This window comes from Penicillium nucicola, assembly GCF_028828085.1.
Source record: "Penicillium nucicola strain IBT 29836 chromosome Unknown utg000002l, whole genome shotgun sequence".
NCBI classification, from domain to species: domain Eukaryota; kingdom Fungi; phylum Ascomycota; class Eurotiomycetes; order Eurotiales; family Aspergillaceae; genus Penicillium; species Penicillium nucicola.
Window position 1 is genome coordinate 2,393,618 of NW_026643126.1, and position 15,904 is coordinate 2,409,521.

The 15,904-nt window shown below is 48.8% G+C and overlaps 7 protein-coding genes across 7 annotated transcripts; 3 read left to right on the plus strand and 4 right to left on the minus strand.

Annotated features, from left to right (window-relative positions):
* Positions 1 to 415: 415 nt before the first annotated feature.
* N7511_002678 (uncharacterized protein) lies at positions 416 to 1,474 on the plus strand (the record flags this gene model as incomplete). The annotated part of the gene is made up of 1 exon (XM_057125103.1): positions 416 to 1,474. One exon carries the CDS (start codon positions 416 to 418, stop codon positions 1,472 to 1,474), a length of 1,059 nt encoding a protein of 352 aa, XP_056987262.1.
* Positions 1,475 to 3,152: 1,678 nt separating this feature from the next.
* Positions 3,153 to 4,841, minus strand: N7511_002679 (uncharacterized protein; the record flags this gene model as incomplete). Its single annotated transcript, XM_057125104.1, has 2 exons — positions 3,153 to 4,209; positions 4,465 to 4,841. 2 exons carry the CDS (start codon positions 4,839 to 4,841, stop codon positions 3,153 to 3,155), a joined length of 1,434 nt encoding a protein of 477 aa, XP_056987263.1.
* A 581-nt stretch (positions 4,842 to 5,422) lies between these two features.
* On the minus strand, positions 5,423 to 7,465 carry N7511_002680 (uncharacterized protein; the record flags this gene model as incomplete). The annotated part of the gene is made up of 1 exon (XM_057125105.1): positions 5,423 to 7,465. One exon carries the CDS (start codon positions 7,463 to 7,465, stop codon positions 5,423 to 5,425), a length of 2,043 nt encoding a protein of 680 aa, XP_056987264.1.
* Positions 7,466 to 8,617: 1,152 nt separating this feature from the next.
* Positions 8,618 to 10,054, plus strand: N7511_002681 (uncharacterized protein; the record flags this gene model as incomplete). The annotated part of the gene is made up of 1 exon (XM_057125106.1): positions 8,618 to 10,054. The coding sequence occupies one exon, from the start codon at positions 8,618 to 8,620 to the stop codon at positions 10,052 to 10,054; it is 1,437 nt and encodes a 478-aa protein (XP_056987265.1).
* Positions 10,055 to 11,428: 1,374 nt separating this feature from the next.
* Positions 11,429 to 12,298, plus strand: N7511_002682 (uncharacterized protein; the record flags this gene model as incomplete). The annotated part of the gene is made up of 3 exons (XM_057125107.1): positions 11,429 to 11,455; positions 11,518 to 11,810; positions 11,869 to 12,298. The coding sequence occupies 3 exons, from the start codon at positions 11,429 to 11,431 to the stop codon at positions 12,296 to 12,298; spliced, it is 750 nt and encodes a 249-aa protein (XP_056987266.1).
* A 446-nt stretch (positions 12,299 to 12,744) lies between these two features.
* On the minus strand, positions 12,745 to 13,674 carry N7511_002683 (alpha/beta fold hydrolase; the record flags this gene model as incomplete). The annotated part of the gene is made up of 1 exon (XM_057125108.1): positions 12,745 to 13,674. The coding sequence occupies one exon, from the start codon at positions 13,672 to 13,674 to the stop codon at positions 12,745 to 12,747; it is 930 nt and encodes a 309-aa protein (XP_056987267.1).
* A 779-nt stretch (positions 13,675 to 14,453) lies between these two features.
* On the minus strand, positions 14,454 to 15,845 carry N7511_002684 (esterase/lipase family protein; the record flags this gene model as incomplete). The annotated part of the gene is made up of 1 exon (XM_057125109.1): positions 14,454 to 15,845. One exon carries the CDS (start codon positions 15,843 to 15,845, stop codon positions 14,454 to 14,456), a length of 1,392 nt encoding a protein of 463 aa, XP_056987268.1.
* Between the last annotated feature and the right edge of the window lie 59 nt (positions 15,846 to 15,904).

A 15,904-nucleotide genomic window follows, 5' to 3' on the forward strand; every position in this document is an offset into this window, starting at 1 on the left:
GGCGAAACCCAAATTGGCTGAAGAAGCCCGCTAATAAACGCGGTGCAAACATGACCCAATCACAGAATTGCAATGCATTGACTTCTCCATTTCGGCGATGCACAGAGACAAAGACCGATCGGACTTGGTTGAGGCCGAATGCCCACTTTGACATGGTTCCATTAGGAAAAGCGCATGTACCCACCTCCCCAATGGAGACTTGGACGTAGCGTGGCCGCCTGAACCCGCGAGAATGGCAACCCTAACTCGAAACATAGCCTAAAGCAGGGATGATCTACAGTTGAATCAATTTAAAAGGATTGCGCCATCCATCTCCAGAATGAAGCCATCTCGTCTTCATCTCGTTGCCCCAAACCAGCTTTAAGCTTAAACCTTATTCCAGGGGTTCGAAGTATAGAACAGTAAACCCCAAACAATGGCCATCAAACCACCCCAGAATGAAACCAACCGCCTACTACTCGTCAGCGTGCCCCGCACAGCCTCAAACCTCCTCCTAAAAGTCCTCAACATCGCCAACCAACCCAACGTCCTAAGCAGCCCCAAAGGCGGCTACTTCTTCCTCGACGCCTTCCTAGCCACCGGACAAAAAGGCCGACTAGACAAGGCCCTTGCGCAATGGACCGAAACCGACAAACACGAAGTCCAAAATGCCTTCCAAGCCAGCATCGACACCCTAGAAGCCTACTCCGCTCGCGCTTGCGCCGAGAACAAAATCCTGTTCGCCAAAGAACACGCCTTCTGGATCACCAACCCCGGCGTCTTCACCAGCATGCGCCACGGAGGCGACGAAGAAGAGGATAAAAAGTCCTTCCACATCACCTTGCCGGAGAGCTATGGCGCGCCGACCTTCTCGGCGCACAATGATACCATTCTTCCGGATCAGTATCTGCGCACATGGAAGATGGCGTTCATCATCCGCCACCCGGCCCTGGCGTGGCCTTCTCTGTACCGCGCTATGCAGAATCTCTCGACGGTGGGCATCATCGATGAAGACGGGGTTGAAGGCGTCAGTGCGTCGAACATGAGTATGACGTGGACGCGTCGGCTCTTCGATTGGGCGATGGAGCAGCCGGATGCGCCTACTCAGCCCTTGGTCATCGACGCTAATGATGTTATTCACAATCCGGCTGCTGTTTTGCGGTTCTGTGAGCTTGCTGGGCTTGATCCTGCCTGTGTACAGTTTGAGTGGGGGGCTGGTGGAAAGAAGTTGGAGAATGTGGCTGTGGGTGGTGATGGTGCGATGGATGCGGATACGCTGAAGAGGGAGGAGACGGCTGCTGCTGTTATGTTGGCTACGCTTGAGAAGTCTTCTGGTGTTATTAAGGACAAGCAACCTTCCGATGTTGACGTTGAGGTTGAGGTTGCGAAGTGGAAGGTAGAGTTTGGGGATAAGGTTGCTGCTATGCTGGAGAAGGCTACGAGGGATTCTATGGATGATTATGAGTATTTGAAGGCTCGGAGGGTTATGGTCTAGATTGGGATCATCCGTAGTACTCACAAGCTGAAGATGGGTGTTATAGTGTGTATATAGATTGATGTATATGATGCTCTCTTTATTACGCAGTGATCTTCTAGATTAATCTTGGTATCTCAGGTAGACTTGCTGGCTGGCCTCTTTGATAATGTCCCAATTCATGTTGTGTTGGATACCTGCTTCCGGTTCACAGCGTGTGGTGGAGCCTGTGCGACAGCCGTTAGAGGGGCCTATGGAGCACCCTGTTGTGGAGGGGTTGAAAACCGGGGGTGGAAGGCGCAGCACCATGATGAGCTAGTTGAAGTGGGGTGTGATGAAAAGGATTGATGCAGCGAGGATGGACAGCCTGTATGAGGATCTGCCGGGTGGAGGTGCTGAAGAAACGGATGTGAGAGAGGCCCGTGGAGTAGGAGAGGGAGAGAAATGAGGTAGTTTCCCCTCCGAAGATGAGTCACCGGAGGAATAAACAGAGATGGGTTATATAAGGCATGATGGATATTAAGAGAGAGAGGTGGGTGACGAAGAGAAGTAGGAGAGTTAGGAAGAAGATGGCCCTTCTTTTACCTAGGATATACTTGGTTAAGAAGAGCACCTCACAAAGAAGACATGAAAAAAGACGGCAAACAAAACCCTTTCTTCGTCAATAGCAAACGAGCTTCTCTTTTTTGATAGCAATTATGACCTCTTTTTTACCATGACACCTACTATAAGCTATACTAACGACAAATATCAATTTCTACCTTATACAACTCTATAAAGAGCTTTCAAATAGACCTTACTCGAGCCCTTATATCGCAAAAGCTTATTTTAACCACTAAAAGCTTACTTCGACTATATCTTTAATAAATATAGATAGTTTATCCAAGGCTGATAGTAAGCTATTCACTAGTCGCTCCGTGATACAAAATATCTCTTTATTTTACTCTTTATAACGACATCGTATAATACGGCTGCCGATAGGGCTATTCGTATTATTTACCTTTCCCCTACTTATATTTTCCTACTACGTTTTTAACTCGAAGGAGGTTTTAAAGGAGCAATTATAACATTCAGATCCCAGTGACGTGGTCTCTAAGGAGGGGGGTATTGTTAGGACCACCACCGACTAAGGCTGTTAAAGCCTTGATACATGACAATATAGAACGAGTATCGAGTCCTCATATTTGATTAGAGATACTAGGTCAGGACGTTATGCTCACATGGATATGGAACTATACGGGGAAATTAAGGACGGAATTCCGTTTTAGTCTGTCAGATTCAAGAGATAGCAAGATGTGTTTTCTGGAAACTCGTTAACAGAGTTGCATGCCCGATTCAGAATCTCTTTAAGTAACTTTGAAGTCAAGTCCTGATTACAGCTATAGATGCTGACTAGGCCACTTGAAATACATAGTGGAAGGTAGAGCTGCGTATGAACTCCAGGTATATACAATTCTGTGTATATACCCGCTGCATGACGTGCAAAAACCTCAAGACGACGGTGACTTAATCCCCACGGGCACTCAAGAAGTAGAGGCAACTGTGCTGAGAGGGAACCCTATAGTATGACATGGTTTCACCAAGTCCTACACGCAGCCGTGAGTAGAAAAAGGGCGATTTGAGAACTGAATTATGGGAATAGAAACATACCGACGTGGAAGCAGATGCTGGATTTTTGTATCCCAATTCTCCAATGCTGTCACCGCCACAACAGAGTCATCAAAACCCTCAAAATTGACGGACCCGACCTTTCCTCAGGTCGGACTTGAAGACCCATAAGCCGCGAAACAGCTTCCCGTGCGACGTAAACACCGTAACTGGTGTCCACGCAAGTCCGCCACGGAGTTTCGACAAAAGGCCCAACCAAGCCGAGATTAACAACCGATTCTGGCGTAATGCCCGGACGGTCTTTGAGGGATCTGGTCAACAGTGTCGAGCTCATTCTCGGCATGGCGCGAGGGATGGTAATAGAGCGCTGTAAGACTTCCGAGGCCAATTCGTCGGGAATATCAAGATGATGCAGAATCTCGCACAAGATTTCAAACCCGGAACAGGACAGCAGAGACTTGTCGAAACAATCGCCCTCCTTTTCGGGAAAGAGCGCAAATCCCCAGAGGACGCGGACATCTTGCGACTGGTGAGCAAAAACGGGCTGGAGAGGGAGACAAAGCCTCACTCCCCAGCTACTTTTATTCATGAGAATGATTGTGCCGGCGTGAGATTTGCTTTGCAGTAGAGATTGAAGGTAGTCAAAAAACTCGACATGCTCGGTTGTGATTGTGAAGGATTCCAGCATAGATTCCGATTTGCGGGTGCAAAATGTGTAGGGGTTGCCATGATCGGGATACCTATTTCCAGCTTCGAGCCATAGTGCCCAGTTGGCGTCGAGTTGGTCTCTTGCTTCGATTGAATCCCAAGCGGGCGGCGTATTATTGTTTCCAATTGAAGATCCAGATACAGTTGAGCCCGGTGTACCGATGACAATATCGCTAGGCCCTAGAAAGTATTTGAAGTCAAGGCCGTGCTGGGAAACGGCTAACCTAGTAATTATATGACGGTGTTGGTTGACGGTGGTTTCAACATTCCTGACTTTGACCCCGAACTGAAAGTCCACGCCTTGGCTCTGGAGGAAGAAATATATCGGAACATATATAGCCTCGTATTGATACCGGCCGGTGAAATCCAGGCAGGTCAAAATACTCAAGCTGTGGAAGCCGGATAAATATTGCTTGACAGCGCGTCTAAATTCTATCGCACTGTGCCAAGGTTGGAAACCGAATCTTATAGTTTGTAATCCTAAAGTCAGAACACGACGTGAGTCCAGCAGGAAGACAAGAGGAGCTCACTGAGTGGACCATATTGTCCAAAATGTACTTTGAAAAAAGCTGTCTCGAAAAAAACAGCGGATCTCCTTTTTTTGAAGGCTTTTCTCCCCCTTCATAAGGAGACGCATCAAATGCAATCGATCTCTCCAACTTATGCTCAGCCTATTTGTAGACAGAGGCTTAAACCCATGTTCAGTTTGAGCGACAAAAGATGTCCCTTGACTTGAATGTAAGGCGAGATTCTTTTCCTCTTCTTGGATGTAATGCAGATGAGACTGGCCTTCCACAGCAGATGGTACCATATCAAGAATCCTATTCAATTCCTTCCCGGCAGGAATAGGAAGACACCCTGCAAACTGATCATATCCATCATGCGCACTTCTCTCTTGGTGCATTGCTTGCTGCATGGACAAGTGTTCATCGAGGACATGCACAGCAGAAGGACGTAAATGGGCAAGCTGGATCAGATACACTGCTGATGCTAAGGAAGAAGTCCCACTCCCAATAATCCAGGCCTCAGTTGCTTCTGGCACCCGTCGGTCGCGTCTTGCTGGATTAGCCATAAGAGCTATCTGTGGACGAAGCAGATTCGAGGGTGATTGAAGTTCTACTCATGTCGAGCATCAACGGCAGAATATGTATAACGATGAGGTCACAGGATAGTGGCAATACGAGGTGGTCAAGCCCTCCAGTCATACAAGTCGACAGACTGTTGTCTCTGGCCACCCAGTTTTGGGGAAGCCATGGCTCACCTCTACATATCAGGGCCGTCTGGAACAGAGGAGACCTACAACAAATGCTGATTTCAATGTCTGCCCACTTATTCAATGCTGAGTACAATATATCTCTACAGACAACTACACTTCTTCACGTAGTTGAGAGTCTCAAGGGCGCTGTCTAGTATACATGACGTCATTTACAATATTGCTGCAGTTCCTTACCCTGAGGCGAGACAACTGATATTTTCAGATGACTTTCAAGAAAAGGAGAACAAGAGAGTAAATTAATCAGAAAGTCTGACGCTATTAATCATTGAACCACTTGTATTATATGGACCGAGTGGAAACACCCGTGGATGCATGAGGTTAGAAGAACATGGGTAAATTCATTCTATACATATCTCCTCAATACGCGTTGAAGCATATCACAAAGTCTCAAACAAGTCAGAATGGTGATTTACCGGTGGGCAGTACTCGAACTCCAAGCAGTCTCCAACAACCAAAACACAGCTCTGAGTAGCTGGATTAAATCGCTGGTCATCTGGACATTGCGGACCATCGCCGGAGACACACTTCTTGAGGTCCTCGTCAAACACCATTCCGGGGTCATCGCATACAGGCTTGGACTCCGCCACGCAGGTCCCCTTGGCCTGGTTGAAGGACTTTCCAACACCACAATCAGGCACATCTGGAGATCGACAATCCTCGCCATCCCAGTACGTGTTGCTTTCTTCCGGACACTTTGGAGGACCGGGGTGGACACATTGGCCATCACGTAGCTCGAGTTCTCCACAATCACCGGGAATGTCTGAGACACACTCGCCATCCTTTTCGTGATATCCAGAGCCACAGTCGGTCTTGTCCTTCTTCCGACACTTGCTTTCAGGCCTGAACCACTCATATCCTTCTTGAGTGCACTGAGGATATTCACGGCTGACGCAGCGGCCCTGGCGATAGTCGGTACCTTCTGGGCACTGGGCCTCTCCGACGAAACACTCGCCTTTACGGAAGATGCCTTTTTCGCAAGTAGGCTGCTTACGAGAAATACAGTCACCTTCCGTAGTCAAGGTCAATGGATGCGTGCACTTTGGTGTTGAGGAAGAGACACATCGGCCGCCAACATAGTTGAATCCGTCCTGACAATAAGGTGTCTCTCCGGTCAAACATGTGTTGCCGTTATGCACGCCAGAGGGGCAGTGAGGCATGTCGTCAACAACACAATGTCCCTTTCCATCGAACTTTGCCCGTGGGATGGAGCACAGAGGACCAAGATCGCTGATACACCGATCCTCCTCGAAGTGGCTGCCCTGGGGGCATTTCAATGGCACAGTAGAAACACATTCCCCATTGATTAATTTCGTGTCATCCGGACAACGTGGCGCCTGCGTAGATACACATCGATTGAGATTATCTCTCTCGTAACCATCGCTGCATTTTGGTTGCTCTTTGAACACACACTTTCCGCCCTTGAGATCGGCGTCCGGCTGACAGACAGCAGGCAGGGGCTTGAGTTTGCATTTGTTGCCGGATGGGGTCCATCCAGGAAGACAACCGTCTGCACCGGCCTCTGAAACACAGGAAACACCATCCCAGCTGGAACCCGTAGGGCAGCATTGGGATGTGCCGGCCGACGGGTTGAAAGAAAGATCATAGCCATCCGTACACTTGGGGCCATCTGGTGAAATGCAGTTCTTTCCATCCACCTTCAGTGATGGATCTTCGCAGGTCGGCGGAGAACGAGAGACACACTTTCCAATATCAGGCACAAGATTCTCATCCTTTCCACAACTGGGACCGACGTCAGACACACAGACTCCGTTCTTTGGGCGAGTGTTGGGAATCGGACATCCGTTGCTGACGGAGGAGACACAGAGCCCCAGTTTTGGGTCATATACAGTCCCGTGGGAGCACTCAGGCGGCGTTTTGCTAACACAAAATCCATCGATGTACTCGCTGCCTTCGCCGCACTGTGGTCCTTGGGAGCTGACACAAGCCCCGTCTTGGAAATGATCGGTGCCACTGCATTGGGGCTGGATCTTCGAAACGCAGAGATCGCCTTCTTGCTTCAGGTCACCATCGCATGTAGCGCCTCGGGGATCAACACAGCTCCTCCCCTTGAGTTTCAAGCCACCAGGACAATTGGGAGGAGATTCCGTGATACACAAGCCATCCGGGCTGACCTTTTGGTCCTTTTCGCATCGGGGAGCAATTCTGGAAACACACTTGCCGTCTTCGAGAGACGAGTCGCCGGGACATGAAGCGGATCCCAGAACACACGTCTTTCCGTCGAAAGTTGTCCCACGCGGACAGCACTTGGTACCGCCTGAGCTTGGATCCAGGGAAGGGGTGATGTCGTCTAAGCTCAGCTTACTCCATTTTGGAGAGAAGCCATGCATTTGTTGCTGGGTGGCGGCATTTGCAAAAGAGGATGCCAGCACAAGGGCCAACACCGTTTTCAAAAGTGCCATGTTGGATTTGATAAATGGAGGAAGGCGCTGGTAGGATCAACTTGGTTTGAAGCCGTTCTTAAGTACCTATGAGTCTGCACCCTCGGTTCAGCTGAAACTATTACCGCGGATGAACTATACAGCAGCTCGCCTGGATGATGGCACGTCCCCACTCGTCTGAATAACCTGATAATCGCTCGTTACTGGTGCGGGAATTTCTATACACAATGCGAACATACCACTGGCCTGCCAAAATCTCCTTTCTTGCCACCATTTCTGTCAAATACATGGCGATCACTTTGAGAATTCATGGCACAAGCAACGATCGTTTGATGTCTCCGACGAGGCCAGTGCCAGGATGCGTTGCCGGTGGATTCTGAATATCTCTGAGCTCTTCTGCAACCACATGGTACTATATCCCGATAGGAAGATTCACAGGTCGATCCTAGTTCCCAACAGCTGCCAAGCACAACAAGGCAACCAAAGTGAGGCGAAGTCCAGTTGCTATGCGTTATTATTCAAAATATTTGATCGGAGAATAGCCAGCATGGATACGAACAAGGTACAGTGCGTTGCATACGCCAAATGCACTAGATCTGATCGGCTACAGCATCACCAAGTATAGAGGACGCCATACAGTAGCGATGAAGTAATGCATGAAGTTACGAACTTGAACAATTGGCTGTTTTTGGCATGATCGCCATGAGTTCTATGCAAGTACATGCTAGCGAGGTGTCAGTGAACTGAGAGTTCATCCACAACGATCTGCTGGTTCATGCACCATGACGTCTGAATAGACGATCCCTCAGTTCGTCTTGGATCAGCCGGAAATCTCCGCAAATGAAGATCAAAATGCCCTGACGGTCCGAGCCATTCGGTCCAATCACTTTTATCTTCCGTATTTGTCAACCTTCATGTGCGGCTGAACCTGCATCTACATCTGCATCTGCATCACAGAGGCGTTTCGCCCACGCAGGAAAGATCCGCAGATTCTGACATCGTTGAATATCAACTGGTGAATACAACTATTCAGAATAAACAGGCAAGTTTACCGAACCCCATCGCCACATAAGAGCCATGAAGCTATAAATGTAAAGAGACATTGAGTGAGGGATAATACTTGCGTTTGCAGTCAGGAGAGTATCACCAATATCAATCTTCCGACTGCCAAGCATGTTATCAATCACTTTTCAATCCATTATCCTGGTGCTTCTGGGTGGCAGAGCCGTGAGTCAACATGCTGCGGCTTCCCAATGCCTTACCTCGCACCTTTCGAAAGATCAAAGCTGGAAGTCATGCTGCGATGGACCAAGCACTGGCACAATCGACTTGGGGGGAAACACCTTCGACTACACCTGCAACTCCTTCCTGAGCCCCCAAGAAGAATTCGCAGGCCTTGGCTTCTACAATGCGTACGAATGCGCCAACGCCTGTGTGGAGAGCGATAAGTGCCAATCAGCATTTTGGGATTCCAAGAATAACAAATGCTTTTCTGCCCCTTCGCACAGCCAAAAGATCACTACGGATAAGTACTTTACCATTCAAAATCGACGACCGAGTGCGAATCAGTCGCCAAACACGCCTACAGACTGCCAAAATGAAGTCGATCAAGCCAAGGCAGACTGCCAGACTACGGAGAGAGAAAGATGTGACAAACGTCTTGCCGATCAAGAGCAGTTGCTGCGGGAACAACTAGACCATAGGTCGACAGAGATGTGCAACGAGGAAAAAAAGAAGTTGACCAAACAATTTGAAGAAGATCAAGCTGCTCGGGAAGAAAAGAACCGACGGGCCATTCAAGAGCTGGAAGACCAGGTTTCTCAACTCAAGAACAAGAACAAGGACAAGGACCAAAAACCTGAACCCACACCGGGCCCTGGCGGTACCAAAGGCGATCAAATTGAACCTAGAACACCTGGGCCTACAGGTACTCCAGGGTCCAAGGTTCCTTCAGAAAACGAATGGAAATGTCCTGAGCAAGACGGCAAGGAATACACTGTGCTGGGAGTTACATACCGTGTCTTTTGCGAGTCCCAGCCCAGCGGCCAAGTAATGACCGGCGGCAGGCTCAATACGAAGCATCCAGAATTCTTGATGGCAATGTGCTCTGTCGACAGCAACTGTCAAGGCATCAGAGCCAAGAGCAGCAGTGCCGAACTAGTGCGCGATTATGAATTCCCTCCCAAGCAAAAGTCCAAATTCAGTGGGTGGTGGAGCATTGTTCCCGTCAGTCGAAAAACCGAGAACAGTGCCATTGTTCCTGATCTGTTCAGTCAGTCTACCACTGCTCCAAGAGCTGCCAAGGAAGCGAAGTGTCCCTCGATTGATGGCCAAAGTCTCGTTGTCGGAGGAGATGAGTTCCAGGTCAATTGTCGGGGTATGTATTGGCCTCGGACAACGATTCCTGCCCGGATAGCGGTCTCCTTTCGACAGTGTCTGGTCATGTGTACTATTGTTGAGTGGTGTCAGGGTCTGTGGTATGTAGATAGCTGTTGGCTCAGTTCTCAACATGAGGTGTTGGAGAAGAGTACACCAAGGAACCAGTTGTCCTCTTCTTATGTGGCAATGCTCACGGTGCCACGGATCTCTGGTGATCAGAAGAGTCCTTAGCTCTGAACAGTCTGTTTTTCGACGTGAAGCTTGATGAAAATGTTACAAAGAATGATTTGGTTGACAATTGCCCATCCTCAGTTGCAATCCATAATATCCTCTATATTTTGGTCCTCCGAGTATGCATAATAGTAAACAAATATTGATGGAAGCTTAGAAGCAGCCTTTTCAGTCCTACAATTTAAATTCCCCTGAGGCGTCTGGAATGTTAAAAATCTCAGCATTGAAGTACCAATAGATTCAGACAAATCAGCCATACAAATGATATAACTTTCACATCCTTTATCTTAACAAACATCTGCGAATATTAATTCTACTGTACTCAATCCATCTCGTCGTAGACCCAGTCTTCATGACAGCGGTATGAAACAAAAAGGGAAAGACCAAAAAAAGTAAACATGCAGCATCGGAATCAAGATCCCAACCAATAACTTTTAAGTGCTCGAATCCCCCAAGATCAGCGCCAACCGGACTAAAATTTGCCTGTGCACCATGTGGCTAAAAGAATTGCATTGCTGGAAAAGCAGACCTGCATGACCGGTTTGACAAGTTCCGTCGTGCAGCTGAAAGTACATACTGTGCTGTACTGCATCTCTCAAAAGCCAAATCAGACAAACCACCCACACTGATTGGCAGCTCGAAATTCACAAATCGCTGACGAACTCCAAGCGCCACCGTGATATAATCGTGCATATGTCTCGGATCGACTCCACCAACCATTATGCCAGCATACAGTGCAGTAAAAGACGCAGTCCAAAGATCTCAGCTGATGTCCTTGTAAAAACAAATCTTTTGCTTGGCCTAAGAACTGCCTATCCCCAATAGTAGATCCTTCACCACTGTCGATCCTGTGGGCCTAGCTGTGCATACTCTACAAGACTTCATCTCAGTGGCTCTGATTATTCAATTGGGAAAGTTGGCCGGGATAGAACTAGATTCCATGCGGGCGTCTTCTGCAATCACATCTACTTGTGACATATCAGCTTGGATGTGCATTGTCACACTCGTGGTAGGAATGGGGTTTATTCAAACCTATGGGGGATTTAATCATCACGCTTGACGATCGGTGTCCAATGCACGAGGCAATTCCAAATCGATGGTTTGCACGCACCGGGCTGAGCGGACTCAGCTGCGCTCTTTGACTTCATGTGTGATTCAGGTTTGAATTCCACGTCATGGAGATTTCAATCACATTGTCTTGAGCTATAGCTTGCTAGGAGAGATCCGACACAGAAGATCTGTCCGTCGCAGAGAGTTATAAATGCTGCCTGCCGACCATGGTGATGAATTCAGATTATTCTCTTTCTCTTCAGAGTAACACTTCACAACATTCCAAGAAATATTGCTCGCAGCACTCTGCCACATTCATCCAAGATGGTTTTCTACGCATACGCGGCGTCAGTATGGCTCACTGGTCTTGACTCGTCGAGTCTGATATCTCATACTAAAGATTCCGAACCTAGAAAACCGACATGAACGCCCGGTTCGTTATCACAGCACCATCAGTTGAGGCTGTGGATGAGTGGTTTCTCGACGCCCGAGCCGATGGACTCGAGGCCACAAGACATAGCCCAGAGTTCTACACGTACAAATATGACGTGGCTCAATGGATCTTTTCCTGGAGTGTTGGATCCGGAACAGAGGCAACCAAGTCCAGCAGGAACAAAGTCTTCTTTACTCGGTTCAATGACGCTGGGGGCATGTTTCAGTCCATGATTCCGAATCAGGTCGCGCCCAACCATATTTCCGGCAACACGTAAGTTCCCGAGGAACTAATTTATATTATTTGGTTCCGCTACTGATGACAATATCAGCTTCTACATTCGATCCAAGACCAAGCCTAATGTGTTCTGGAATGTCGACGGTGGCATCGTCTATGCTACGCAGCTCGCCCGCACCAAATTCAGAATCTCCATTCAAGGTGGATCAAAGGGCGATGTGATGATCCCGAAACATGATATTACGATCAGTGCACTTTTTAATAATCCATTGAGGGAATATACCGTTTACTGGAGTCCGGATAACAGTCTGAAGACTGAATTGGCGGATGTCGGTGGCGGCGCTCTGGTCCCAGGGCCCGGAGGCCAATATCCAGGACAGGGTTACCCGGGCTGGCAGACCAGTACTTTCAAGTTTGGCGTCTTTAAGAACAGCTTCCTTCCTCTTGGGAAGGATAGTGAGCTTGATGATGCTAAGTTGGCCTTTTACCAGGATGCTGGTGAGGAGTGGGAACTTGTTTCCTGAACAGATTACTTGTTGGGTTTGCTATTTGTATTTGGTGAGAGTTTGTTTATTGTTTGGATTTTGTCGGTTCTCTGTCTAAGATCTGTCTTTGACAGGTAGTCGATTTATGGGGTCTCGTTGGGCTTTTGCCGTTGCTGGGCTTCTTAATTTGTTTGTCTGGTCTCGTCTCAGTCTTTTCCAGTCTGTTAGGCTCTTTCGGGTATCTTATCATGTTGTCATTCTTTAGAAAACCAATTTATCCAGTGCTTATTTGTCATGTGCATCCATGTTTCGGAGATACTGGTGTCTGTGTTTTCGTCGGTGTTGAGTACTGTCATTAGGATTCTAGTGAGCATTCTGGGCCAATTCTACACCAGAAAACACTTGTTGAAAGACATTGAAGGCCTCTATCATGTATTTACCTGTAATTAAAGTCAATGTCATGGGCATATATTCTATAAAAATCTTCAATGTTTCTCAAAAAGGCCCAACCATATCCCTAACTCAACACCAAACTGCCCAGGCTGATCAAGCATACTAAGGTGCCCAGCATTCTCAATAACAACAACCTCCTTAGCCCTCAGAGCACTCCCTAATCTCCCAGCACTCTCCACGGGAATCCACAGATCCTCAGCCCCCCAAATAACCTTAACAGGCACATTGCCCCCAACTTCACCATACCTCCCTTCAACAGCGTCCGTAGACCTCAAGTTCGCCTGACACAGCTCTCTCAGAAAACCCACTCTACCCCCCTCTCTCATCCAAGGCGCCTTCAACATACCCATAACCTCCTTCGACAATTCATAAAACGCAGCATTGCGAATATAACTCTCCAAGATCCCCTCAAACGCCATATCAGGAAGCCGCTCAAAGTAACCAGGATCATCGGCAACGACGTCGAAAAGCGACTGACCGAATGGTCCTATGGCAACCACGTCGATCAGACACAGACTTGCGTACTGGCAGTCGTGGAGCAGGTGCGCTCGTAGGCTGACCAAGCCTGCGTTATCGTGAGCTACTATGTTGGCTTTTTGGCTGGGCCAGTCGCGCTGCCAGGACTTGAAGAGCGCGGCGAAGACTTCGGATTGGCGCGCCAGATCGGAGTCTAGTTCCTCTGCTTTGCTGGTTGTTCCTGTTCCTGTTCCTGGTAGGCGTTGTTCAGGAGGCGAGTCCCCGAAGCCCGGTCTGTCGAACAGATAGACGTGGAAATTACGAGAGAGAGATATCGCAAACGGCACCCAGAGTCTGTAGGACCACGGCGTGCCGTGGATGAAGATCAGTGGTGGCAATGTTGGGTTGCCTAGTGAACGCCATTGGACTCTGAAGCTATGAGTTGAATTTTGATATTCGAATCTCTGGCTCAGGGAGGTGGCCTCGTTGCTGTATACTGAAGTCATGCTTTGTGTACAGCATGGGTCTTTGATCGAATGAATAAATATATGGGGGTTGTTGGTTTGGGAAGTGCCAGCAAGGGTGAATATGAACCGGGAAACCGTGAAATCACACCGCTCTTTCAGGATTATCGTCACTGGGGAATAGTAGGGGTTTCGAGATTATGAACTTGCATCTGAGCCTATCGGCTGAGGCTTTGCGTGACTGACGTCGTTTTCTGCCATTTCTTTGTTCGCTGGCATGACACCCCGGGTTTACCACTAATCCCTATGGGGAAAGATGTATAAGTTGTTCGTTGATCGCTGTACGTATGTGACTGTTGATATATCTAATCCTCTGTTTATGCAAAGTCATAGCATGGTAACGTACTAGCACAATTCTCTCGTTTGGGGCGGTTCTGCGTGTGGACCCGACCGTTGGCGACGATCGAAGACATGGACGATCATCCATACTGTAGCTGGGAAGATCTCTTATGATCTGCACATAACGTTATGCTATAGTACTATTTATGTCATTTAGTGAGGGTACACTGATAGTTGGTCACTGGCCCGAATGGAGTATATAAGAGAGTACAGCATCCATGTCATACTGATCGGGCTGACCATCCAAGTTCACTATAAGTGATTTACCTCTATTTACTCCTGTTCAGGGCCAAGAATGATGAAACTAACGTAGAAATTGTACTGTCTATAAGAACCTCTAAAGAAATTACAATTCAAATTAATATATTTGACATACAAGATGAATTATACACAAGAAACACGCAAGCCCAATGGCCCAGCCATCAGGATGAAATGCGAGCATACTCCTTAATAGGAGGCTCCTCACCAGAATCCTCACCCTTGTAAGAAAGCGCCTCAATAACATTATAAACATAAGCCTCGACCTCCGTACCAAGCACATCAGTCAAGTCAAGCCCAGGAGCAACAAGCCGGTTGCACACGGTATCCAAGTCAACGCGAGCCAGATCCGCAGGACCATCATGCACCAGCGCATCGGCAAACAGCGCATAAACCAACGCATTGAACAACAGCGGATCATGGGTATACAGCGAACCAGCCGGCTTGCCCGGACAAGCGAGCTGAATCTGCGTGTTAGTGACGCCCACGCCGCGCACATCATTCAGACGCGCCGAGGCCTCGGGACCACTTTGCGGAGAAACCAGCTCGTCAATGCCTGAGTAGACACTTGTCGTGGGGACGTATGCCGAGTCGCCGTCGCCGGCGCGCAGCGTCGTGATCAAGTTGGAGTTGTAGCTTTGCTGGCGGAGGGCCGGCTTGCACACGGGGTTCGGGACCACGCATGGGATTTCTAAAAGGGTGCCGTGGAACTCGCCGCTGATGGAGAGGAAGTCCGAGACGGACGCCCATGTCGAGGGCCAGTACTTCAGCGCCCACTGCACGTCGATGCTGCCCTGGGACCAGGCTAGCACGCCGATCTGGGCGTTGTCGCAGATTCCGGCGATGTAGTTGATCGCGTAGGCAATGTACTCTGCTGTTACCTGGATGTCGCCGAGGGTGTTGCCGGGGATGTTGAGCCAGACTGGATCGGCAAAGTCGCTTGCTGTGAATAGTTTCTCGTAGTTGAAGTAGTACGTGGTACCGGCAGGATTGGCCGTGCCTGGGACGAGCAGGACTGGGCGTTTGCCATTGGCACCATATTGGAATCCCTCGGGGATGTGGATTGATGATCGGAGGGACTCCTCGCTGATATCGTAGGGTGCATCGCCGGCAGCCTTTTTGGGGAATATCGTGCTGATGGGTTCCTTGGTGTTGTTGTTGGCCATGGAATTCAACGACTCGGCTGTTAGGCCCTGCACGAGGTCGAGAATGTTTTTCGGTGCCAGGCCGTTCTTGACGACATCGATGGCTACCCCAATGAGACCCACTTCACTTGCATTGCGGACATTTCCTAGAGAACCCAGGGCCTCTTCGATGGTTGTGACGGGATCGATCTTGCCATTCTGGACATCACCCAGTGCAGACACTAGTAGCGCTAGATCTTGTGTGATGCCTTGTCCCAGGTAGGCGACACCCTCAATGGTGCTCGTGAGAATTGATAGCACGTCTGACAATCCGCGGGTCTCTAGTGACGAGGTAGCTGGCGAGACAGTCGCTGGCGAGGCCACAGCCGACGAGAGCAGTGGAAACAGCCACGCTGTTGTTGAAATGTACATGTTCACGGTGCATGTGAAAGATAGAACGTACCGCTCGAAAAGTCAAGACAACCACATTG